This window comes from Alligator sinensis, unplaced genomic scaffold (genome assembly GCF_000455745.1).
Source record: "Alligator sinensis unplaced genomic scaffold, ASM45574v1 scaffold768_5, whole genome shotgun sequence".
Lineage (NCBI taxonomy): Eukaryota > Metazoa > Chordata > Crocodylia > Alligatoridae > Alligator > Alligator sinensis.
This window is the reverse complement of record NW_005841991.1, coordinates 175391-202647: the sequence shown is the minus strand read 5'-3', so window position 1 is coordinate 202647 and position 27257 is coordinate 175391. Positions and strand designations below refer to the sequence as shown.

General features: G+C 42.7%; 1 protein-coding gene and 1 long non-coding RNA gene across 8 annotated transcripts in view; one reads left to right on the top strand and one right to left on the bottom strand.

Moving 5' to 3' along the window:
• Positions 1 to 27257, top strand: part of RAD51B (RAD51 paralog B) — a 680193-nt gene that overhangs the window by 483374 nt on the left and 169562 nt on the right. For all 7 annotated transcript variants that reach the window (XM_025201362.1, XM_025201363.1, XM_025201359.1 and 4 more), the window contains one exon: positions 15985 to 16063. In XM_025201362.1, coding sequence (XP_025057147.1) covers positions 15985 to 16063 — 79 coding nt within the window. The remainder of the gene's footprint in view (positions 1 to 15984; positions 16064 to 27257) is intronic.
• Positions 15950 to 27257, bottom strand: part of LOC102372464 — an 85996-nt gene continuing 74688 nt past the window's right edge. The window contains exons 2-4 of the long non-coding RNA XR_323563.3: positions 20489 to 20569; positions 18578 to 18791; positions 15950 to 16070 (exon numbers count right to left, since the gene is read on the bottom strand). This is a non-coding gene — a long non-coding RNA (uncharacterized LOC102372464). The remainder of the gene's footprint in view (positions 16071 to 18577; positions 18792 to 20488; positions 20570 to 27257) is intronic.

The following is a 27257-nucleotide window of genomic DNA, read 5'->3' as shown; positions in this document are numbered from 1 at the left end:
GACAAAGTCTTTCTTTTCAAGGAGACAAAAACAACCAAGAAATCTTAGCATCAAGGCCTACAGTGGGAAGATTAAAGCAACTCAAGAGCAGCCTAACATGAAGCCTGTTGCTGGAATGCGTTGCAATAATATTGACCTCAACTCTTTAGGAAGAAAAAAATGCTGTCAAAACCCTGCTGTTCTGAGGCATCTGCTGGGCTAAGGCATTGATGATGATGATATGTTATTCAAAAAGATGTGGAAAGGAATAAGGTGTTGTTTGTGAAGTCAGTTTTTGGTTTCAAAGCTGTAATAGTGTACAGGAAGTACTGAGGCTTTTACTTGTCTAGAGGTTAAAGGGATATGGAGAACAGAGGATCTATTTTATGAGGCAACAACCATCAGTTTAAGTGATTTGTCTGACCAAATTAATACCAAGCAGGACCCATCATTAATAGTTCCTTTCATATCTGTTTGAAGGCATCTCTCTTTCTGTAGTTTTGAGTCTTTTGGAGTAACTTTCCAAATAAGTTTCTGAGCTGAGTTGTAGCAGGGCTATGGAAAAGCACTCCCTGTGGTTCTTGAGTATTTTCCGAGGCCCTAGTTGTTTCTATTTTAGTGTTTTAGTGATGCTTGATTAACATGGTATTCAAATATAGGGTGTCTCAAAAATGGATACATGTTTAACATCAAGAATACAGAATTATTTTGATGAACAATGCTGATTTTTGTTTTGCTGGAAATGAAAAAGCATGATTTACCATGTTCACTACCGCTGGTATTCAAAACAGCCACTGACACTGCAGCAGTGTATGCTGTGGTGAACAATAACGCAGAACACCTGTGTATACATTTATTGAGGTACCCTATATTCTAAACTTAGAGTTATAATATAGCATTTTAATTAAATTTTAAACTCTTTTATTTTTTTGCCACAGTCTGAACTTTCCTTGGACAACTTTCACCTTCCTCCCTGGTTTGTACACCAGGTGAGAATATTGGTATTTGTTGCAGCTCCACCCATTTCTTGCCCGAGCTCTTTGCTGCCACCTTGTGGAATGCTTTTAGTACACAGAGAAATGCCAAAACATGAAACTAGGAACTGTCATGTCAGGTGGTGTTTATATAATTATTATTATCCTCATCCAGTCATATTTTCCCAAATCCACTTGATACATTCAAACACTGAAGTATTAAGTTCCACTTGGTCTGCTACTTTTTTGTTCAAAATTAGGGCACCAAAACTACTCAGTCTTTATAGCCATGTTTAGTTCCTTTGAATCTCAGAATAGTCTTGGGGTCTGTTTAGTTTTTTCCAGTACTCCCATAGTATTTATTGAATCAGTCACCTCACCAAGGCTCTGTTGTTGTAAGATGCCTGGAAAAGAGCTTGGCCAGCCACTAGAGAATTCTCCCAGTCTAGGGCTGAGGTTGGCACCTTTTACTGCTGCAGGCTCAGGCTTGTGACCAGGCTCATGGCTGAGGGCCAGGAATCTTTGCCTGCCCCCGTTCCCCACAACAGCAGCCAGCTCAGCTACCTGCACTCACTGGACTGGCCCTGTCTGTGCTTCCCCTACTGCAAATTCCTGACGCCTCTGCAGCAAAAGAAGCACAGATGTTGCAGAATAGCAGTCTCCGCAGCAGAGGGGAAGCTCTATGAAGGGGATGGGCAGTGCCATGCCACTGATCCCTTATGCTGGATCAGACCTCCACAAGCTAGATCAGAACTTTTTGTGGGCCAAATCTGGCCCACAGGGCATAAGGTGCCAACCTCCAATCTAAAACGATCCTTAGCAACACAGACTCATCTGAGAAGTTTCCAAACCACCCCTTTCTACTTACATAGCAAATACATATGGCATTCAGGTAAGGTTCCAAATGATTGGAAAAAGATAAATATAGTGCCCACCTTTAAGAAAGGGAAGGAAGAGGATCTGGGGAATTGCAGACCAGCCAGCCTGATCTCAGTACTTGGAAATATTATGGAGCAGGTCCTCAAGGAATCTATTGTGAAACACCTAAAGGAGAGCAAGGTGATGAGGAACAGCCAGCATGGATTCACCAAGAGCAAGTCATGGTGATCAATCCTGTTTCCTTTTATGATAGGGTGACAAGCTCTATGGATGGGGTAGAATTGTTGGGGAATGTAGTAATGGCTGCTGGCAGCTTGGACAGCAGTGATCACAAGATGATTAAGTTTCAGGATCTTGAGGAAAGGAAGGATAGAGAGCAGCAGAGTAAGGGCTCTGGACTTCAGAAAAGACTTTGACTCACTTGGGGAAGTCATGGGAAGAATCCCCTGGGAAGCCAGTCTGAGCAGGAGAGGAGCTCAGGAGAGCTGTCTATATTTTAAAGAAGCCTTACTGAGAGCGCAAGAACAAACATCCTGATGAGCAGAAGGACTAGCAAGTATGGCAGAAGACCAGCTTGGCTTAGCAGGGAACTCTTCAGTAAATTAAACCACAAAAAGGAAGCTTATAAAAAGTGGAAACTTGAACAAACAACTACGGAGGAGTATAAGAGCATTACTCGGGCGTGCAGGGATGAAGTCAGGAAGGCCAAAGCACAATTGGAGTTGCAGCTAGCAAGAGATGTGAAGGGTAACAAGAAGGGTTTCTACAAGTATGTCAGTAGCAAGAGGAGGATCGGGGAACATGTGGGTCCCTTACTAAATGGGGAGGCAACCTTGTGACAGAGGATGCAGAAAAAGCTAAAGAGCTCAGTGCCTTTTTCATGTCAGTCTTCATAGGCAAGGTCAGCTCCCAGACTACTGCACTAGGCAGCACAATTTGGGCAGGAAGTGAGCAGCCAACAGTGGTGAAAGAACAGGTTAAGGACTATTTAGAAAAGCTGGAGGGTATAGATGGGTTTCAGAGTGACCTAGACAAATTGGAAGATTGATTCAAAAGAAATCTCATAAGGTTCAACAAGGACAAGTGCAAAGTCCTGCACTGGGGATGGAGCAGTCCCATGCACCAGTACAGGCTGGGGGCTGATTGCCTGGGCAGCAGCTCTGCAGATAAGGACCTGGGGGTTACAGTGGACAATAAGCTGAATGTGAGCCAACAGTGTGCCCTTCTTGCAAAGAAGGCTAACGGCATATTGGGCTGCATTGATAGGTGTGTTGCCAGTAGGTCAAGGGAAGTGATTATTCCCCTCTATTCAGCACTAGTAAGGCTACATCTGGAATACTGTGTTAGGTTTTGCCCACACCCCTTCCCCACTACAGAAAAGATGTGGACAAATTGGAGAGAGTCCAGTGGAGGGCATAAAAAATGGTGAGGGGGCTGGGGCACATAACTTATAAGGAAAGGCTGAGGGAACTGGGCTTATCTAGTCTAGAGAAGAAAAGACTGAGAGGGGATTTACTAGCAGCCTTCAACTATCTGAAGTGGGGTTTGAAAGAGGATGGAGCTAGACTGTTCTCAGTGGTGGCAGATGACAGAACAAGGAACAATGATCTCAAGTTCCAGCAAGGGAAGTTTCGGTAAGGTATTAGGGAGAATTTTCTCACTATGAGGGTAGTAAAGTACTAGAACTGGTTACCTAGAAAAGTGGTAGAATCTCCATCCTTGGAGGTTTTAAGACCCAGCTAGACAAAGCTTTGGATGGGATGATCTAGCTGGGGATGGTCCTGCTTTGAGCAGGGGGTTGGATTAGATGACCTCTTGACGCCCCTACCAACCCTAATTTTCTATGATTCTATGGGGAAGAGCCGTGGATGTGATGCACATTGACTTTAACAAGTCTTTTGTCACAGTCTCCAGTGATATTCTCATTAGCAAGCTAAGGAAATACAGACTAGACCAATGCTTCCTGACTTTTTCCTCAGCATGACCCCATTTATGGCACCATTTCTCCAGCAGGCCCCTCACTCCCAAACCTCAGCTCCCCACCCACAGTCTCCTGTCCCACTACCGCAGCCCCCTGGCCCCACAGCTGCCATGGCTATGAGACCAGGTCCTGCAGCACCCCCTCCCCCTCAGCAAGCAGCCCCTGAGCCCTGGCTACCACCCACAGGAGGCAACAGCTGCTGCAGCTGGAATGAGGAACCCAGCTCTGCCCCTCCCGCCCCCTCCCCCTCTTCCTGCAGGCAGCACAGCCAGAGTGGAGCTTGTGGGGTGGAAGGATGTGGGCTGCCTACTGGAGGCTCAGGGCTCCCTGCCCTGCTGCCTTCCCCTGATGACCTCCTCAGCCCAGTGGGCAGGACCCAGTGAAGGAGGGAGGGGAAGCATGCCGCCAAAGCGAAACACCCCCTGCCCACCAAATGGCAGCAGCAGTGGCTGTGCAGGGTTGTGCCACCTGCTGCTGCTGGGCAGGCAGGGGGAACCTCATCATGGCGGTGTGGCCGACCCGGGGCTCCCGGCAGTGGTACTTGGACCAGGCGACATCCACCCGTGCCCCTAGCAGTGGCAATGAGCCAGCTCCCCAGACGAGTCTCACCATGGGGACCTCAATCTGCTCTTCTTCCCCCACATAGACTTACCTTGAGGGAGCTACAGGAGCTGGTTTCCACACTGCCTGGCTGCCATGTGCATGTGCACACACATGCACATGGTGCCCTGCCTGATTGCCCTGCATCCCACTACCCCCAGCCTCTGGCAGCCCTTTGCAGGCTGGAACTCAGCACTAGCACCTGCAGCTCAGCACGAGCACCTGCAGCTCAGCACTAGCCCACACCTTTTGGGAGCAAACTAGGAAAGCCAAGGCTGAAACTGAGCTGAAACTGGCTACTCAAATCAAGGACAATAAAACGTCCTTCAGGTATGTGGGAAGTCAGAGAAAGAACAAGGGTAACATTGGTCCCTTACTAAACCAAGTGGGGCAGCTGATAACTGACACCCAGGAAAAAGCCAATCTCCTTAACTACTACTTCGTGTCGGTCTTCCATCAGCCCAGTGGGATCACCCTGCCTGACAAGAGGCAGGATCACCAGGGGAAGGGCAAACCTGTGCCTATCATAAACATTGATCTTTTGAGGGAACATCTTGAGAGACTGGACATCTGCAAATCAGCCGTCCCAGATGGAATGCACCCAAGAGTGCTAAGGGAACTAGCTGACATTATAGCACAGCCTCTGGTAAGGATATTTGAGAACTCGTGGCACTTGGGCAAGGTGCCTGATGATTGGAAGAAGGCCAGTGTGGTGCCTATTTGCAGGAAAGGGAGAAGGGAAGATCCAAGGTACTACAGACCAATTAGCTTGACCTTAGTTCCTGGAAAGATCTTGGAAAACATCATCAAGGAAACCATTATCAACATCCTAACAGAAGGTAATATTCTGAGAGATAGTCAACATGGCTTTGTGGCAGGTAGCTCTTGTCTGACCAACCTGACTTCCTTCTATGGCCAGGTGACATTACCTGAACAAAGGAGAAGAGGTGGATATCATATTTTTGGACTTCAAGAAAGCCTTTGACCTGCTGTCCCATGATGACCTCATGGAAAAATTGGGGAGTTGCAGCCTAGACAATTTCAACATGCTATGCCTGGGGAACTGGCTCCATGGACGGACCTAGAGAGTGATAGTTGATGGAACTGAATCAACTTGGCACACTGTAACCAGTGGCATCCCCCAGGGCTCCATTCTCAGACCTGTACTCTTCAATAAATGATCTGGACTCGGGTGTTATAAGCAGACTGGCTAAGTTTGCTGATGGCATCAAAGCATGGGGAAGTGCAGTCACCGTAAAGAATAGGCTGACAATCTAGGCTGACCTCGACAGGCTTACAAGGTGGGCGGATCAAAACCTGATGGCATTCAATGCCGAGAAATGCAAGGTACTCCACCTTGGGAGAAAGAACCCACACCACACTTATAGGCTCAGCAGGGCTATGCTAGCTAGCTCTATGTCTGAAAGAGACTCGAGGGTCATGACTGACCACAAAATGGACGTGAGCCACCAATGCCACACCACAACCAGCAAAGCAAACAAAACTCTGGCCTGCATCTTCCAATGCATCTCAAACAAGACCCGGGAAGTCATCCTCCCACTTTATTCGGGCTTGGTGAGTCCACAGCTGGAATAGTGTGTCCAGTTCTGAGGTCTGCAATTCAGAAAGGACATGGAGAAGCTCGAGAGAGTCAAGAGGAGAGCCACACAAATGATTAGAGGACAAGAAAGCAGGCCTTATGAGTAAAGGCTGAGAGACATGGGACTCTTCAGCCTGGAAAAGCATAGGCTCAGGGGTGACTTGGTGGCAGCCTATAAGTATATAAGGGGTGTGCACTGGGAACTGGGAGAATATCTGTTAACTAGGGCACCTCGTAGGAAGACTAGGTCTAATGGTCACAAACTCTTGGAAGACCGTTTTAGGCTGGATATAAGGAAAAACTTCTTTACTGTCTGAGTCCCTAGGGCCTTGAATAGACTCCCCCCAGAGGTGGTGCAGGCACCTACTCTGGATTCCTTTAAGAAACATTTGGATGCTTATCTTGCTGGGATCATTTGACCCCTGCTGACTGCCTGTCCTTTGGGCAGGGGGCTGGACCCGATGATTTTGCGAGGTTCCTTCCAGCCCTAATGTCTATGAAATGTATGGTTGGATCATCATATTCAATGAGTAGTCATCAATGGATCAATGTCTAGCTGGAAAGAGGTGTCAAGTGGGGGGGTCCCCATGGGTCTGTCCTGGATCCATTATTGTTCAGCACCTTCATTAATGATTTGAACAATAGGGCTGAATGTGCACTTAATGAATTTGGGGATGACACCAAGTTGGGTGGAGTTGCAGACACTGGAGGGCAGGGCTAGGATCCAGAATGACCTGAATAGACTGGAGAAATGGCCTACAATCAACAAGGACAATTGCAAAGTCCTGCACTTGGGACAGAATAAGTGCATGCATAAATATAGACTGAGGAATGATTAGCCAGGCTGCAGTACTGTAGAGAGTAGACTATAAGCTGAATATGAGCCAACAGTGTGCTCTTGTTGTAAAAAAGACCAGCAGTATACTGGGTTGTATTAACAGGGGTGTCACTTGCAAATCAAGGGAAGTGATTCTTCCACTCTACTTAGCATCACTGAAGCCTCACCTGAAATAGTTGGTCCAGTTTTGGGCCCCACACTTCAAGAAGGATGTGGACAAATTGGAAAGAGTCTAGCACAGAGAGGCAAAAATTATTTGGCACCTGGGAGTCACGGCTTATGAGGAAAGGCTGAAAGAACTAGGGCAATTTAGTCTAGAGAAGAGAAGACTAAAGGGACATTTGATAATAGTCTTCAAGTACCTGGAGGACAACTACAGAGAGGATGGAGATGGATTTTTCTCTGTGCCCCTAGGGGAAAGTACTAAGAGCAAAGGCCTCAAGCTGCAGCACAGGAAATTTAGGTTGGAGATTAGGAGGAATTTTCTGACTCTGCGAGTGGTCAAACATTGGAAAAAGCTACGTAGAGAATTTGGGAAATCTCCATCCCTGGAAATGGTCAAGAGCTGGTTAGACAGACACTTGGCTGGGATGGCTTAGTCAGGGATGTTCCTGCCTTGAGCAGAAGGCTGGACTAGATGATCTTGTGAGGGCCCTTCCTGCCGTACTTTCCTATGATTCCAAATGCTGATGGGAAAAGGCAACAGAGTTAACACTAGCTGCTGTAACAGCTGCTTGGAGCAGCCTTCAGTCTGCTCTAATTTATCTCATAGACTGGCTTTAAGCCTGGATAACCATAGGGCAACAGCCACTGTTAAGGATCTACATCTCCATGCACTTTAGTTCTTTTGGCATTCAGTCTCTTAGAGCAAGTGTGGAGGAGTAATAACTTTCTTTATGGTTTAACCAGAAAGGGAATGTTATCCTTAAGGCAATTAATATAATCAAATACTTAAATTATTAAAATTGTTAAATACTTCATGACATTCTCCTACTGTATTATTTTTATTAAAAGTATTATTAAAAGTATTGGACTTCCATTATGGAATCTTAATTCTTCCCAGGTTTTAGTCCCTTTTTCAGGAAGAGCTTTCATAGCTCCATTCAGAATCACTACACAGTGTCCAGGGTTGTTCTCCCAACTACATGTAATTTATCACCATTATATTTGCATACTGATACTTTCCCTGTAGTATAAGCTTTATTCTTGCTTTTCTTTAGATTTTCTGGCAACACACTGACTTCTGTCCTGATCCTGTGTTTAATTGTATTGTTGTGTTCATTCAGTTCACTCACCCTGCAATCATTTTCCTTGCTGTTGCCAAGGGATATTGGTCCAATAAACATTTTATATATATATACTGCTGCACTTGTGTCATCAATTTCTAAGATTCATTTCTTCCACAAAGGCTATGAACAATAAACGGTCAATACAAATGCTATCACATTAAAAATACACAAACAAAAAACTCTCCAAAACCTCTTAAGACTTTTTCTTTTCTTGTCATCATTAGGCTTTCTGAGCATTTTGTCTCTAAATTATGCTGCCCATTTTCTGTTTCTATCTTCTTTTTTGTATCTAATATAATTGTGCCTATCTAGTCTCTCTGCCCTTCCCAGCAGTGTGATATCTTTACTCCTCTCTGTACCTTTATAAACTCCTTGTAGCAGAGACATGCTTTAACCTGCATATATGCTTAGGATGGAGGAATAGAGAGCTTCCTGATTAAGTTGGTAGCTAACACAAAACTGGGGGGCCTTGCAGACATTTTAGGGTGTAGAATTAGCATTCGAAAGGATTTGGCAAATTGGAAATCTGTTGCAATAGAAAGCAGAATGATATTCAACATGAACAAAAATGCAGTGCTTAACCTATGTGGGGAAAGAAATAAATGCACAAATACAGAATGGAACGTAATGGCACACACACTGAATAAGCCAAAGAATATCATAGCTGAGAAGAATCTGGGGGTTTTGGTGGATCACAGATTCAATATGAGTCAACCGTGTGAATCAGCTGCCAAAAAAATCAAATGCAGTTTGGAGCTGCATTAACAAGAGTATAGTATGTGACAGTACCACTCTAATCAGTGTTGATTAGGCCTCAGCTAGTATATTGTGTTCAGTTCTGGTCTCCACAATTAAAGAACTGTCGAGAAATTGGAAAGGATCCAGAAGTGAAAGACAAAAATGATAAAGGGATTGGAATTAAAGTCCTATGAGGAAAGAGAGAGATGGGTATGAGCTGAGTTTGGTGAAAAGAAGATAAGTTGGAGAAGGGAGGCAGAGGCATAACTACTAGGGGTGTATGAAATGGTCTGTATTTGATTCAGATTCGGCCCGAATCAGGGACAGTGATTCGATTTGTTCATTCGGATCACTGTCCCTGATTCGATTGAGCCGAATCTGAATCTGAAGATTGGATGCTGATTCAGAGAATCAGCAATTCAGGCATAGACACAGCTTCAAAAGTTTTTTCTACATACCTCAAGGTACCAGCCATGGCTCATGAATGCTGCAATGCTGGGGCAGATTGAGCATCCCACAAGAGCACAGGGATGCTCCCCACGTGCTGGGCAGCAAACCCGGAAGTGGACCGGAACTACTTCTGGTCCACTTCCGGGTCTACTGGGGAGTGCATGAGGGGGCCACCTGTGCCAGCATCTCAGCATTCACAAGCCACCTGGTACCTTAAGGTATGTAGAAAAAACATGTAAAGCTGTGTCTATATCCGAATCTCTGAAACTTTCTGAATCTCTCTGAAACGATTTGGAGGGTTCCGATTCAGAGGGTTCCACACTAAGATGTGGGGGGAAGTGGGCACGCTAGAAGTGAGGAATAGGCTGCAATTGGACCTAGACAGGTTACAGGGGTGGGCAGATGAGAACAGGATGGGTTTCAACACTGACAAGTGCAAGGTGCTGCATCTGGGGAGGAAGAACCAGCAGCATACCTACAGGCTGGGGAACTCCCTCGTCAGTGCAGAGGCAGAAAAGGATCTTGGAATCATTATTGATGCCAAAATGGACATGGACCGACAGTGTGGGGACGCAATCAGGAAGGCCAACCGCACCTTGTCATGCATCCACAGACGCATCTCAAGCAGGTCCAAGGAGGTGATCCTCCCCCTCTATGCGGCACTGGTCAGGCCGCAGTTGGAGTACTGCGTCCAGTTGTGGGCACCGCACTTCAGGAGGGATGTGGACAGCATTGAGAGGGTTCAGAGGAGGGCCACTCGCATGATCAGGGGCCAGCAGGGTAGGCCCTACGAGGAGAGGCTACAGGACCTGAACCTGTTCAGCCTTCACAAGAGAAGGCTGAGGGGGGATCTAGTGGCCTGTTACAAACTAGTGAGGGGGGACCAGCAGGCATTGGGGGAGTCCCTGTTCCCCCGCGTACTACCAGGAGTGACTAGAAATAACGGTCACAAGCTGGCAGAGGGTAGATTCAGGCTAGATATCAGGAGGCGCTACTTCACAGTCAGGGCGGCTAGGACCTGGAACCAACTTCCAAGAGAAGTGGTGCTGGCTTCTACCCTGGGGATCTTTAAGAGGAGGTTAGACGAACACCTTGCTGGGGTTGTTTGACCCCAGTACTTTTTCCTGCCATGGCAGGGGGTCGGACTTTATGATCTGCTCAGGTTCCTTCCGACCCTACCAACTATGAAGCTATGAAACTATGATTCGATTCAGAGAGATTAAAGGGTCTCCTGATTCGATTCAGATTCAGAGATTTGGCCACTGAATTGGGCCAAATCTCTGCCGAATTGAATCAAGGATCAAAGCTTTGCACAGCCCTAATAACTACTAAGTTTTGTACCTGGGGCAAAACCATGCTGTGGGGTGGTGGGTGGGGAAGATCAGCTTTACCTGCCCTGGGGGCCTGATGGGCATTTATACACATTTGTCTGCTCCGACGTGCCGGAGCTATGTATGCAAGCTGACACACCTGGTATTGCATCGCATGCATTTGTATAAATGGCAAAATGTGCATCAGCACTGAGAAAATGGCAGTGGTGAGAAAATGGCAGCTGCCACCATTTTCTCAGCGCTGACATGTATTTGCCATTTATGCAAATGTATGCAGCGCAAGCATGTGTACAAATGCCCGAAGTCCCTGGCTGCTGCTGCCATGATGCAGTCTGTCTATCTCCTGGTCATTTGCTGCTGCTATGGCACAGACTCCCCAGAGAGCTGTCATTCTTGCACCACTTCTTAGTTGTGCCTGGGGTTGGTGCTCTAGTTGCCCACTGCTAGTTACATTATGGTAGGGCAGGGCAGGGTAATGGTTTTATCAGTGGGTTTTAAACTGCAGCAAACTTCCTTACTGTCAAAACAGTAGGACAGTGGAATAAGCTGCCTGGAGGAGTTGTAGAATTTCCTTCATTTAAGGTTTTCAAGAAAAGGACAGATAAGCATTCATCTGGGATAGTATAAGAATAGTGCATCCTGCTTTTATGCAGGGAGTTGGACTGGATGATTCTTGAGGTCCCTTCCAACACTATGATTCTATCTATCACATGATGTTGGCAAATAAATGATTATTACAAGCCTGTCTTCATGATATATGTGACACTGGGATGAAAAGAAATGGAACAAAGATCTGACAGTTCTTGCCATGTCAGAGGTTTGGCATGGCTTTGGTTTTAGCTTCTACCATTTCCCCTTAAGGTTGTAATGAATAACCACTCATGTAGTTATGGTTCATTCCAGAAGCTTGTGAATAACCAGAATTGGAAAAAAATCAATGCAGCCTCACTACCTTTATTTTTTAAATTTTCAAAATAGTCTAATTGATAGTTGGTAATAGTCTAGTTACCAATTGACTTTTTTAAATCTCAACATAACATTATTTCATCCATCGTTAAACGCATACTCTCCTTGATTACACTGAAATCAATGTCTCCAGAAAATGTATTGAGAGATGTAGCTTACCTCATTCCTTTGTATCCTTTCCAGAAATTCTATCATATAACTTACTTAGCCAGATGCTCCTTATTGAACCATTTCATCCCACCTCACCAAACAACAGACCACTAGAGGAAATATTTTTTTGGCATTTCCAGCAGGATACAAATGGCTAAACTGTGCTACAAGATGCCAGGACTGTAGATAAATTTATCAATGGAGGATTAAAAAGCTTAATTAGTTGCGTTTTTCATGAGAAATCAAACAAAGGACTGGGGAATGTCCTCTGCATTAAGCGTGCACATTTCAGGTCTGAATTTTGAGCCCTCAGATTTGGGGTTGTTGGGCCAGGATTTTGTCTCATTCTGTTAAAATATTGCCTCCTCCCCATACACAACTTGGATTAAAATCCAGGTTCCAATTACAAACCCCATCAGGATTAGATTAAAGCTGGTGCAACAGCTATAATTAAAGCTACCTGAGCATTTGAATGCTCATTTTCTCCATTAAACCTATCTGCTTCAGTGTTCCTGCACCTTTATTGTGCTGGAAACCCTATCTAACTTGCCACACCTGACCTGTCAACCAATGTCTATTCTCCCTGGTGACAGGGGTACTACCAGATGTAAGGTAGACATGAGATGCCTTTTAGCCTAGCAGGTAACAGGCTTCCCTCTTTCTCCTTTATATCTTTGATCCTACAGATCCTTAAAGAATGACATAAGGGTTATCAAGGAGGTTGCTGGCATATGTCCCAGTCCCGTTGGCCTCTGTGCATAAGAGATTAGTTAGCTGGTAGATTTAGGCACCCATCTCACTTCAAGGACATGGAATGAGGCATGTTGCTTCCAACTCAGGGGTGAAAGTGGGTGTTTCTCTGTATTCCTATCCTGTGGTTGTTCTCTCAGTGGAGTGTTTTCAATTGGTCTATATGTAAATCAGGTACACTTGCAAAAATTATGTTCATATGTAATTTTAATTCTAAATTTATTTCTCATTCAAATTTTCTCTCTCACTTTTCTGGTTGTAATGATAGCCCTTCTCAATGTCTTATTTTAAAAGCTGTCTTTCTTAGACTGCAGAGAAATTGAATGAAAAATAGTTCTGCCTTATTTTAAACCTCAGCTATAGCACCTTATGATGCATTTTTTTAAAGGAAATCTGTAGTATGCACATGCATATATATATACCTATACCTATTTAGGCATGTACTTAGAAAGCATAAAAATGCAACAACTGTGTATACACACTTTTTTGGATGTTTACCGATTTACACATGAAGTTGTGGTTAATGCCTATGTAAATATAGTTTAGCAAATGTACCCACAGAGAGAGGTAGAAATTTGACCCAGCAAATTAGTAACCTGTTTCATTTGAGATTCATAAATTCATAGATTGTGAGGCTGGAAGGGACCTTGGAAGATCACTGAGTCCAGCTCGTGCACCTGGCAGGAAAGACAACTGGTGGAAAGACTAGAGATCTGTTTAATGGAGTCATCCAGCTGCTCCAATTGAGGCTGTAATGAAGTATTACTATGGTTTTTGTACCTGTTGTGACCTTAAATGAAAAAGAATGTGCACTATTTTCATGTTAGCACTTTGCAGACAAAACAAGCACGATCAGGGCAAACAGTGACGCTTCTTTTCCTATGGCTTTTCTATCTACCCTGCCTTCTGCCTTTTCTCTGTTCCTACATTAAAATGAGAAGTACTAAGACATCCAAGTAAAGGAAAGGATGCCTGAGGATAAGTACAGGAAAGGGAATTCTGATACTGTCAGGATGTATCACAGTCATGGACTGCAACACACTTCTCCAGCCGCTTGTTACAGTAAGAACAGTAATTTATGTGCAGGAGGGGAAAGTGCTTGCATTGCACTTTTTTCCACACAGAGCAGGTCACAAAGGTTACATCTCATCCTGAGATGGCTTTGCTGGCTACACGTGACTCAAAGGAAAACACTGACGTTGGTGACTGACCCTGTGTTCTTTGGCTGTACTTGCTGTGTTTGTGTGTCTGCCTCTTTTTCTTACTTTATTAGTGAAGGTAACATGCAGAGTAAACCAACAGTTAATGGTAAATTCTGAAAATGCAAGGCTTGCATCAAGTTGTGGGGGTAAAGCAAATATGGGAGTAGGTTTTCAGACCAGATGTCAGGATGACTTTTTATTTTCCTACTGGCTTTATCAGAATCAGTTGAAACCAGGTCACATGAAATCTGAAAATGATCTGTGAGATGACTAAGAATGCAAACAGAACATACGTAACTGTAGAGATTTTCTCCATGTTTACTGTGCCATTCAACACTTCCTGGAAGCTTATGTGTTGCATGATTTAGTGGCTGCAGAATTTCCTGCAGAATCTACCTCTTGCTGCAGAACTGTGCTCCAGAACCTGGGCTTTTTCCTTGTGGATATTGTTAATGTTCTAGCCTTTGTGTTTGTGAGCAAACCATTGAAGAAATTTGGGAGTGTAAAATAATTCAGTGTTGTCTGCTTGAGTTTTCAGGCAAATCTTAAATAATAGTTCTGAGGGGTGTGAACTTCCCTCTTTTATCTGTGGAGGATGTTGACTTGGAAACTTGGTGCTCTAAAGGTTAACTATTTTATTGCTGATCATTTTAGCAGAAACAGACAGCCAACATCCTTATCAAATGATCCCCAGTTTAGCTGCTTCTAAATATGTGCTGGAGAGTTTTGCTGACTTAGATCCTGAGTTTCAAAAAACAATGAGTACCCCTAATTCTAGTTGAAGTCAAGGGGACATGTTGGTACTACACACCTCTAAAAATTAAGTCATTACTGTAAATGATACTACAAAGCATGCAGTTTTTAAGGGATAACTCTGCTGCTGGCTCTTAACAGGCATGGAAAAATGGATGAGTCTATTGCACATCCTGGGGTAGAGAAAGTTGGCCTGTTTATAAGTCTTTAGGATGTTAATCCCTGAGAAAGAGATGTGTGTTGGTATGTGCTGACAAGAGAGCTTTGTAGTTATTGTGTAAATGGAATTTATATGTAAAAACAGTAGTCAGGCCTGGTATATTTTCTGGGCAGTGGTATGACATGGCTACATTTAAAGCAAATTTCTGAAAAAGACCAGAATGTGTATTAGGCCAGCAGCCTTACTTATATGGTACCTCTAGGGCTGTGAAATCAAGAATGCTGTTCTAAAACCTCAAACCTGGGAAAGGGATTTCTAGTTTTTTTCTTTTTTTTTTTTGTTGTGGAAGACATGAAGAGGGAGATCTGCTTCCAATTTGCTCAGCAGACCCGTTTTGGAGGAAGAGCAGAAGTGCACACTTGGCTGCACTCAACGCTATCAGTCTCAAATTTCTTTGCTGGATCATGGTTTGGGCTGATTATTCTGAAGGCAAAATTTGTTACATTCGTTATTGGAATGGCACTTTCCAGATAGGCAATAACAATTTTCTTTGTTAAGTATATGCTGTAAGTCAGTATTCCTCAACCATCAGTAATAACTCAGCGCAGGTATGTCAGGCTTTGGTATCTGGCACTTGAGTATTGTTCTCCCATGCCTGAATAATAAAATAAGCCTGTCTCCTGGGTGTCAAAATTCCACCAGAGCCAATCTCCTCTTCAGTAACGTGTGATCAAAACTGAGGTTTGAAATATTCTGGATCCAACTGGACATTAGAGCATGAACAGCTCAAATGATCTAAACTTGAGGAAATTTGCATCCACGTTTTGAAATTCACAAGCCTATGCATCTAAACCACAACTTTGTTTAGTGTCATTGGCACAGACTATGTTCCAAAGTTTCTGTTAAAGGAACATCTTCTAGGCTGGATTCTTGCAGGGGCACAAAGCACTTGCAACCTCCTCGCAGGTAGATAGCACAGCCTTCAGGTGAATGGCATTGTCTCTCTCTAGGTACAAAAGTAGTTGTGAAGTTTGATCTGGTTTAACACACATTTTGAGAAAAGTACAGCAGTGGCAGTAGTGTGCTGTTTCCACAGAAGCAAGATTTTATAGGACCTTTGACTCCTTTTAATATAATGGCACAGTCTTTACTTATTTTACATTTGGCTCTAGTATCTAGAACTAGAAGGATACATCAATAGCCATTTTATAATCCCTCTGCAATATGTTTTGTTTTAATTCATGATAGTATCTTCAGAAAACTGACTTACAGACATTAGTCCACTTGACTTGTAATCAATATATTTTAGGGATTTTTAATCGTTTGTATTTATTTGTTCTGCAGATCCTGGTCGCTAAATCCCCTGTTGCTCCATTCTCAGCTTTCCTCTACACCATTGAGAAATCTGGTTTGGTTCTTCAAGGTAAGACCTAAAAAGGAAAATATTTTGCGTTACCAAGATATGATTTAATTAGGCATAGAGGTGCTGTAGGCAACATGGTGCTGTTGATCAGTAATGAAAAGGCTGTATTTGAACAAAGTATCTAGCAAATGAGATTCTGTTGCTACTTTCCTTTTACTATTTTAATTTTTACTGAGTTATATTATTGCATGACCCCACATATGTGAGATCTGAGTTAAAGTAATTAATCAAATCTCCCAAATTTCTCTCAAAGAGAAATGTACCTGTCTCAATATAACATGAATTATAATATGGTCCCATCTTAGTAAGGAGGCTAAAGTCGATAAACACACAGCAAATCATTATCACTACTGTGTCCTGTTCACTCTAATATGGAGGTCACATGGCCACAAATACAGTCATGGTTTTCTGTAACATAGGCATTGCATTTATTTGTTGACAGATTAGACCACCAGAACTGTACTGAATTCAGAATTGTTAAACTAATTTTGATTGGTTAGTGGGTTGATTTTCAGCTATTTTTACAACTGCACCAGTGTACCATGCTGGGCATATCAGCACCCACCATTCAGAAAAGCACTTTCTTGCCTGTTTTGAAGCTAATGTTATAAACCTCAGGCCCCCGTGGTTGGGGTGTATGAAACATTGTCTGTGTGGTACGTATGAAAAATACCAAAAAAATCCCACAATTCCAGGCTTATGATGTATTTGTGACTGGATGGGCTCAGACCTGTGGAAATGTACAGATGTCAAAAAGGGACACAGATTTATTCAGTATATCCACTTTTGTTCCAGCCTCACTTATCCAAGCGATTTGCTGTGGGGTACATTGGATGCTCTGTATTGGACACTGTACTCAATGGAGGTTAAGCCTGCCTCATTTGGTATTAGCAACTTTAAATCAGTTACAGAAATCAGGGAAAACTCTCATTACTTTAAATGGGAAAAGGAGCAATGGTCTTAAGTTGCAGCAAGGGAAGTTTAGGTTAGAAATTAGGAAGAATTTTCTCACTAGGAGGGTAGTAAAACACTGGAATAGGTTACCCAGAGAGAGGTAGAATCTCCATCCTTGGAGGTTTTCAAGACCTGGTTAGAGAAAGCTTTGGCTGGGATGATCTAGTTGGGGATGGTCCTGCTTTGAGCAGGAGGGTGGATTAGATGACCTCCTGAGGTCCCTTCCAACCCTAATTTTCTATGATTTCTGTGATACTGGCAAGGGGGGTGGTATAGACATTTTTAGGTCCATCCCAAGTAAAAAAAAGGGGCTACTTTATGCCCATCACAAACATCTCCAGAATTATGAAAATAATCCCTAGTTAGTGAACCCATTTTCTAATATCTGAACAAAAACAGAAGAAAGCTTTAGGAAGGAAGGATTCCCTGAGTCAGAGACTAGATGGGTCTATCTTGTATTTTTATTTACTTGAATCCACTTTTCTTAATCAGGAATACAGGTTGTCAGTGATTGGATTTTACCCCCTAAAACAAACAAATTGACCCAATCTCATTTGCTGTTGTGGTAGAGTAGGACCCTCTCAAGTTGGCTTTTGGGCAGCACTCTTTTAGGGATATGGCAGTTGCTCTTTGCCTTTTATCCTTTAAATCCTGGTGAGCAATGCTAAATCACTATTCACTGTTTTCTTAAAGGATGATAAGAGAGAAACCCAGATTAATCTAAACAAGCTGTATTCTCCTTTGTCTTGCATTCTTTGTACTTCTAGGAAGCAGTTGGAACCTTTTATTTGCTCTAGCAACACATTAATCTTTGATCAGGCAGTTATGCTTTTAAATTCTTTTATGTTTGTTTGTTAGGTATTTTTCCTTCCTTATTGTAGTAGAAGATGGATTTTAATAAAGGATAGGCAGAAAAAGAGGATCATTTTCCTTGCTAATTTGCTGCAGGCTATTCCGTGGAGCAGTTAACATCCTGGGCAAAGATCAGATTGCTGTGTGAACCGTATAAGTCACAGGACTAAATCTAACTCTATGATTGGTACTTCTTGGCTTTTATACTCCCTGTTTATTTTGGTTCTATTTAATAAATTCACCTTTTTTGTGATGCGGTGTCTAAGTATTAAGCCCTTGGTTGTGCAATCCTCACATACATCTGTGAGCACATACTTGTGCAGATAGTTTTATGTACTTGAATGTGCCAGCTCTTGTGGGTAAGCTTCCTATATTCAGGACTCACATTATTAGTATTGTGGTTTATTTATACTGGTCTGAGCAAAAAGGAGTGAGGCAAAACATTTGGAAATGGCTGAGTGTCAAAAAAAATCTAGCCAGGTAGCAGTTAGGTATCTGGTACAAGGTAGCACAGGCTGCTGCCTAGAGGGTGGCTACAAACTGCTTGAGATGTGAAATTAATGCTTCTTTTTGAAAGGTAACTGGATGCTGAGCAACAGGTGACCAAGGTGAGTCTAGTAAAAGATGGGACCTCTGTCGATGGCTGAAGGATATCTTAGGGCTACCAAATGGAATCTGTTTCTTAGGCTAATAGCAGAAGCAGCTTACCCATTCAGTCTTTGTGTAATTCAGTTGGTGTCAGGAGGTGAGCACATTCAGGGCATCTGACAAGAGAACAAGTGGATGAGTGTGGGAACTGGTGAGAAACAGCAGCTGGCCAAGATGCACAGAATTCTTTCTTCTTACTCTGGGGGTCCCATCTTGCATCTATTAACCAAGGGGCCATAAACAGATTCATATTGGAAAACTTGCATGAAGATTCCTTGATTAGAGAGAACGAGAAGGGAATAAAAGACAAAGTAAAAGTGCGATTTAACAGTTCTACAAGCAATTCCCATTGCCACCTCTGAAGGATTAGGATGCATGGAAAGGGCTAAAACAAGGAGAAGCTTTCCCCCTGCCCCTTCTTTTGTTCCATGGGCGAGAGGATAATAAAACGGCAGGAGAGGCGGTGTGGCTAGTTAGGGATTTCACAGGCTGCTATTTGATGCAGTTTAAGGAGTCCTTCTGCTATTGTTGCACTTAAAATGGAAAGCGGAACTGTTCTCCATTCGCAAAAATCGCCAGCGTCCTCAGGAAAAGAGGGCTGAGAGCAAAAGGCTATTAACATGGTAATGCTGCCCCATTCGGAGGAGTGCATCAAAATCCTCTTTGTCAATGTAAGTTGCTGCTCTGTTTGCCTGGTCTCTTTGGATCTCCTGGTCTCAGTACAAGCACAGAAAATTTTTCAGAAGAGAGCCTAGTGAAGGAAGAACCACACCTCTTATATCATTTGAGAAGAGCTCCGGGCTGCTCAAGGGCACCACAGGGAGAAACTTCTTTGCCTTTGTACACTTGAAGTGTTCAGGGATGAAAAGGATCCCGTTATTCACTCATTCTTTTATCCCAGCTTTCAGTCTAGAGAAATGCAACTCGACAATTGGAAAATAAGGATGGCTAGTCGGAAGGTTTAGCCAAGAAAGACAGCCTTCTGCTCTCCTCATTTCCTAACTTGAATATGGTATGTGTTGGGAGGAGGGAGTAAACCCCAATTATTTTTACAATGTTATATTCTTTAGCTCCCTAGTGGGCCTGATCCAAGATTCCAAAATCAAAGCCAACTGTGGATCTCAGCGTTTGTTATAAACGGTCTCTATTTAAATCATGGGACAGATCAAAAGTCTGAATACAAGTATCCCAAAATGTTGAGGTTTGTTTTCTTTTGTTCTTTTTTTTTTAATCTGAATCCAAATTCTGTTGCAGCCCTCTCTGTCTCCCCCAAATGTAACATAAAATTGTGGTTGAAGTCAGGAAAGTTTCTCTTTAAAAAATGGCAATAATGATAATAGTACAAGGTTCATTATTTATATTTATGTTCTTCCAATAAATCCAGATCTAGTTGGTTAAGTGTGTAAAGCAATTTTTCTTGTTGTCAGGGGTATAAACTCTATTCTATTGGAAAACCAAGTTGGGTTCTTTCTTGTTTATACACTAATTCTGGTGATAATGAGGCTACTGACAGTTAGCCAACGGTTCTGTTGCCAATATGTCATTCAGAATAGACTCCAGCCTGCTCTCCCCTAGTTGCGTGGTTTGGGCAGAGCTAAATGGAAGAAACATTTTTAGGTCAGTAAGAGCTGGCAGATGTGATTTAGCTGTGTGCACATAAGCAGGGACAAGACGGGTTGGAAAAGATGTCGGTTTTATACTGTAGTCTGCAGACATTTTTGTGACTATAGCAGAAGCCACATTCTGAGGCATAAACATAAGCAAGTGATAGAATTAAGCATTTGTACAAGCTCAGTTGCCTGTGAAATTAAGTCTCTTTCCTCCTGCTCCTGCTAAACATCCTCTCTGTTCAAGAGAACACCATACTTAAAAGGAAAACTGGGGAGTTTGGTGGCCATTTGCACCTAGGTGTCCCTGCCACATCCCCAAAAGGTAAAATTACTGTGGCTTTTACTCTACTAAGGAACTCACCTTGTTGCTTGCTGTAAGAAACCACTCTTTATAAGAGATCCAGAAACCACAAACCAGTAATATTTGAGAGTGAGGTAGGATCTGAAAAGAGAAGTTATTTATTTGAGTTTATAGGTTCCTAGAGTTTAAGCTCAGAAGGGACCAGCAAATCATATAGTCTGACTTCCCATGTATCACTGGCGGATTCACCCAATGCATTGGCAATGTGTAGGGGGTGCACGCGGGTACACGTGCACCTCCTGAGCGTGGCAGTGCACCCCCTGCGAAAAGGCACTGCTGACACTGCTGGTGGCGTCTGCAGGCAGTTCACGATCGCCGCTGGCCACCACTGATGCTGCCGGCGGTGTCTGCGGGTAGTCACCAACTACTGGTCGGTGTTCACCATCCCCCACCACCGACAGTGCTGCAGCTGCCTGCAGCAGCTCCCCACTTGCCTCCACCACACTTCTACCACCAACAGTGCTGCCGCTGCCTGCAGGAGCTTGCCGTGTCTCCCCAGCCTTTAGAGGCATTCAGCATTCAGTCACCTCTATATTGATCCCGATAATGTGTATTATATTGAGGCCCCTGGTGGACATGCAAGTGAAAGTGCAGTGGTATTTGATGCATGATCCCCACAATCACACTTCCTGACATGCTGCAGAGGCACACCATGTGCTTCCGGGTCTGAGAGTCCCGTGGGCAGATCCCAGCTGCAGGGACACACCATGCCTCTGTGGCTGGGAGCCGTCAGCAGATCCAGGCTTCTGGCCACAGGAGCATACCATGCACCCTTGTAGCTGGGATCTATCAGCTGATGGGGCTCCCAACTGCAGGTGTGCACCATCCACCCCTGTGGCTGGGATCTGTCAGCTGGGAGCTCCAGCTCAGCCACACATTCAATTAATGGCATGATAGGAACCATCCACAAAGTTATTACACATTTTTATGTAATAACTTTGTGGCTTATTCCTTGTTTATCATGCTATTAATTGCACTAATGTGTGGCCTGGTAACAACTTGGGACATGATTAACTGGGTTAATTGCATCTAAACTGTAACGTGTGCCGGGGACCTAAAGTATATCTTTCAGAAAGGCACTCAGTCAAGAGATGGTGAATCCACCACTTCCCTTGATAGCTTAGATTTTTAATACTACTGGGGTATGGGTGATCTGCCAAATGGTCAGAGCCGTGGTGGAGAGCACAGGTGTCTGAACCAGGTTTCTAGAATGGACTTACGGAGCAGGTATTGACAACACATCCAGATCATCCACAATAAAGACACAGTTATTTTTCCCAGTGCCCATTTTTTTTCTTACTCTGTGAGAAATGGATTTGCATCCGTTCAGTGGTGAAGACAAGAGTGGAAGCCCATGATAGGTGACCCATGAAAGATGCAGCTGGAGGTATTCTCAGCATGTTTGACTTTTTCTGGGAATTGGATGAATAAATTAATTAAAATATCTAGAGAAAACAGGGGTTCCATTCCATTTCCTTATTCAGCCCTCAGTGAAATTAATGTCATTGAGTGGTTTCATTCCACTCAGTGTCCATGACAAGATGTCAAAATTCTGTGGGATAGCTAGTAACTGAGTTACATTCCTGACACAGTCTGTAATGCATCTTCCACTCCTCATGAATGATGTGGTCATCAAAAATTATGGATGTCATTGAATGAAGTCTTTCAGACAGTTCAAGTTTGGGCTTGACTTTTCCAGAAGATTCAAGGCACAATCTAAAGTTTTCTGGTTTGAGAACCATAAGTCACACCTTGATGTGGTCAGCAGAGAATCATAGAACCATTTGTGATCAGATCAGGAATATCAGTCATCACTGATGAAGGAACCGACAGAAATTGAAAGGGTCTCCACTGAACTGATCCAGTAGGTGAATCTTTAGTTCTAGAAGGCCTGGGGCTACTGGGTCAGAGGATGCATGTGCAAGGCAGGAACTGGTACCAGTAAGGTCTCCACTTAATCTTGTAGATTCTCCAGGAGGCACCCATCAGGCCCATTGTTAGGATTGCTTCCTCAGGACTGAGAAAAGAATTAATGAAACAACTAAGACTGGGGAAAAGCTGAGCTTTGTCATATTTTGATTGTAATTCAGAGATGCTGTTACTCCTTCAGCAGTGCCCCTTATCTTTGCAGCTGAATAGTCAAAGATGAGCACTAGAAACAGTGCATCTCTTCTTCCTATAATTCAGTTGAAGGACTACAGCTGTATAGTGACTTTTGTCCAGATCAGAGTAGATATGATCTATAAAATAAAGAAAGGTTGTTCTGGATGGTTAAAGAGGATGGAAGACAGATTAACAGAAGTTAACTTGTTTATTACGAGTGGGATAGTAACAAATTTGTATAGCATTCCCTTGGTGATTTTGAGATCCAGTAGGAGAATAAAGATAGATTAATCCTTGTTTGTAGGTTTGTCTAATGGAATGATTTTTGCTGTCTTCCCCACAGAACACTGAGACACGTTTGTGAAAAATATGCAACGACCGAAGCAGAAACATTAACACCTGTTAGTTGGGCCAACACTATAAAATGTTGCTGTCATAACTATGTTGGTTAGGTGTGTGGAAAAAAAACCCCTATGTGGCATGGACATGTCAGCAAAATTCTCCAGGTAGATGAATCTGCACCAGCAAAAGAGACCTCTTGTTGCCATAGTTTGTCATTTGAGGACCTGGTTTAATTGTTAGTAGCAAAAGAACTGCTTTTGGTGGGATACGGGCTTTGTTAGTGTGGCTTTATGGGTAAGTGATACTGCCAAAGCCTTTGTCGTAGAGACTTTCCTTTAGTCTTGGAAATCAAAGCATCTTGAGGAGTTTACTCTTTTCAGTAAATAAGTATATAACTGATTAAAAATGGTGTTGAGAAGATAAGGAAGGGAAAACTTTCTAATTTTGAAGAGTGAACTGGGTTTCTTGTGGTTTTCTGGGTTTAAAACCACTAGGAGCCAACAAAAAAACCCTTTTACTTAACCTTAATTTAATACTTCCTTTGCAAACATAAAAGCTTACCAGTCATGCCCCTGTTAGGTGATAGACAGACATAAGTGACAGAGCTTTTGGCTACCAGTATAACTTTTGTCCGCTTGAGGGAAGACATCAAGTAATTTTAGTCCCAAATTAGCAAAGCACTTAAGCATGTGTATTTAACATGTAGCATGTATTTGGCATGTATTTAACCCCTTTGAAGCCCCACACTGATTATATCCGTATGTGTTTTGCTGGATTTCAGTCAAAGTCCCAACATTTAGATTTTGTTTAGAGTTTTTACTAAATCTGATACGAATGAATCTAGTATGTTTTCATAATTCTTCCTAAGAAAAGGCATACAAGTACTGTCCCCAGGATCCTTCTTTAAGAAGGTTTCCAGGCTCTGCAGAGCGGATGGTGACCACTGAAATGTTACTATAATTCCAGGCTGTGGGATGAGAGGGAACGAGTGCATTGTCCTCCACTTCTGCTGTCCTCAGGATACTTAGCATTTAGATACACGACTAAATATTTTTGCTCCTGGGTGCAGGGGTGGTGGGGAAGGGGTTGTGCTTGAGTGCTGGAGAACAGGGGTTGGAGTAGGCAAGTAGAGTTTCACCTGCTATGGCATGGGCTCACCCAGAGCAGAGCCCAGGTGTCTGCCACCATTCTGGTGCACTCCCCTCCCCCACCCATAGTTATGCTACTGAGAGCCTTAATAATGTTGAGTTACTGCTCCAAGATCCAACCTAGGAGGGCAGGAAACCTGGCTATAACTAACTGTTCCTTAAGTATGGCAAAGGCAGATCTGTGCAGAGGAAGCATGATCTGGCCCTCGGTTTCAGTTTGACTGGGAGTCTGTCATCTGTGTTTGTCCTTCTGTGTTCTACAGACTCTTGAGTTTTGTGACATCTGGGAGTACTATAACACTTTAATTTATACGTGTATAAATCAGAACTGATTTCTTTGAACATCTGGCTACTCCAGATTTACAGTTGTGAAGCTAAGGGCAGAATTTGTCCATAACTTTCCAAAGTCCTCTTTCTTCAATTCCAGTCTGAAATGGTTCACATGCCCCTGCAAGCTTTCTAAAACAAAACTATCCCCACAAACCTCACTTCAGAGAGAAACTCTTGTTGATTAGGAATTCTTGATTTTAGTGGGCTGCTCCCATGTGTTTTCAGTAAAGAGGTAAAGCAAATGCTGCCAAGGGGTATTTCCAAAAGGCTTTGGCTGTATTCAGTGAAGTTTTGTATTGATGAGAGCAAGTATCTGTGATATGTGTAAGTACAAACTCCTGGGAACAGGATATTGAGGTGGAGGTTGAGCAAGAAAGAACTACACCAGCAGTTCTCTCGTTTAGCATAGAAGTTGTTACATTATTATAGCTTTCATGTTGCAGATTTGTAAAATGAGGTCAAATGAGTTTACAACGGACATAATGTTCTCAAGCTAGCCGGTCCCAAATATAAAGCCAGGAAACTGCAGGTCTGAAAACATCTTTTTCAGCCAGGATGTAGTCATGTATTTTTGTCTCATAAAATCATGGAAGTAAAAGACAGAACAACTCTGTCATCTACCTCTTTCTCTGGTGGCTATAGTAGGGTTTCTCCCTGTGTTCTCATGTTGTGTTTAGTCTAACATTCTGTGTAGCAGCTAAAACACCAGGTTAGCCCATTTTCTCATTTCATTGCGACTTAGACTGCTAATGGAAATCTACTTTGCCCCCAAACTGTTTTATACTGTAGTCCTATGTACAACATCTCTTCAGCTTTAGGAACTTCAGCTTGAAGGCTGACACCCTGTAAAATTTAGCTGTCTCACAATGCAGAATAGTCTCCAAAAGGAAATGGAGCAAGCTCGCTTGCTTTCTTATATTTAAAACTGGATTAAAACTTGATTAATTAAAGATTCAGAAATATTTTTACACAAATTTAACTGTCTCTTGTTCATTTGCAACAGAATATGTAGCAATTTACTACTGAGATACAGCTGTCATGCGACCACTTTGGTTTAATCATTACTCAAAATCTCCTTGCCTTTACAGTGTGATTTTGCAGCTCCTTTTCGTGGTTGTGTCTGCGCTGCTCACAAGTTGTAAGGTATGCATACTCGTGCCATACCTATGATGTAGGAAAATGTTCTTTTCACTGTACAGATTAGGGAACTGAGGTCCACAGACAAATGAATCATGCTCATCAAAATAGTGCTATATAATGGAATTGCCAGGGTCCCTTATAGGCATTGGATCAAATATACTTGTTTTGTAGAACCAAAAGGAAATTGTAATTCTGCCTGGGATTACAGTTTTCAGTGAAGCTTTTTTCCTTTTGACAGCACTGGTAACAAGGATTCTGCAATTAGATTGTATCTAAGAATTTAGTTAATAGTACATAATGCTGAACAGAATTTATCTCACAGTCTGATAGCATTGTTGGCTAATCAGAGTAAATAGGAACAAATAGGTGTTTTCTGATTAAGTATTTCTATTATTAGTATCTTTAATTAATCATGATTACCATATTTACTATTGTCTGTGAAATCAGCAGTTCCGATTTTGAGATGCATGTGGAGTGAATACATCACGCAAGGTCCCATTTGACATAAACATATTTCTGACCATAACCATCCTTTAAGACAGTGATTCTCAACTGAGTTGTCATGGCATCTGGGGTGCCTTGAGATCCTTTCAAGGGTACTGCATAATGTTAGCACTGTTAGGTTTCCATACATGATAAACCCAGAAAATTCCAATAGAAATCCATAGTTATGGTCTTTCTGAGTTCTTTGCAACAGAAAAATGGCTCTATTATTTTTCTGTAGTCAAAAAAGAGTCCAAACTAAGAGCTGGTATTTTCCAAAGGGTGCTGGGACTCTGTCCAGGGGTGTTGCAAATCTATCCAGGTGTGCCTCAAGTCTAAAAAGGTTGAGAACCATTGCTTTAAGAGTTACAGTGTTTACCACTTAAAAGTGGATTCAGATTCTATAAGAAAACCAAACTAAGTCTCCAATAAGCCACCACTTGTGATTATGCAGAAACTTATTTTTGTGGTGTTTTCCAGCTGCCAATTTTAGTCCTGCCATCTGATTATTCCATCAGTATGCACATTGTCTTCCTCCCTAATTTAAATCCAGTTTCTCTTCTTATTTAAAGCCTCACATAAGTACATAGAAATCAATGGGTGCTGGATCTGGTCCTGCAATGCAGAATTCTCTCCAGCCCAACTGTGTGTTCAGTCTACTGGTGAAACTACACTTACCTATTTTGTTTCCTTTTTAATGTCCGCAGAATGCTGCAGAACACTTAGAATCGCAACTCTAAGACAGACTGTATGTAATACATGCTATAATTTTAAACCATCTTAAGAAATAGATTTTCACTTTCTCCTTGTTACCCTCTCCTTCCTACTTAATGAAATCAGGCTGTTATTGTGAACTCTTGTTGAGAATATTGATTTCAGAGTTTCAGAGTTTAACTTGAACTGTGTTTGGGACATTTTATATTGACCACCTTTGAAAATTCAAGCAAATTAATTTATTGTCAGGAAGATTCTCTGAAACAGCAAAATTTAAGTAACCAGTAGATATTGCAGGATATTTATGGAAGGTAAATTTCAAATTTGTAATTGTAGCAGGGTGTACTCCTTGTGGCAGACTCAGGAGCCCTTTTCTTATCAAAAGGCAGTCCCTTTATTATACGTCCAGAGAGCTTCTTTCCAGAGGAAATGAAACAAATCTTCTCATTCAAATGAACAAACACGCCTTCTCTCCACAGTAACCAAATGAGTACAGGTACCCAGCAAAC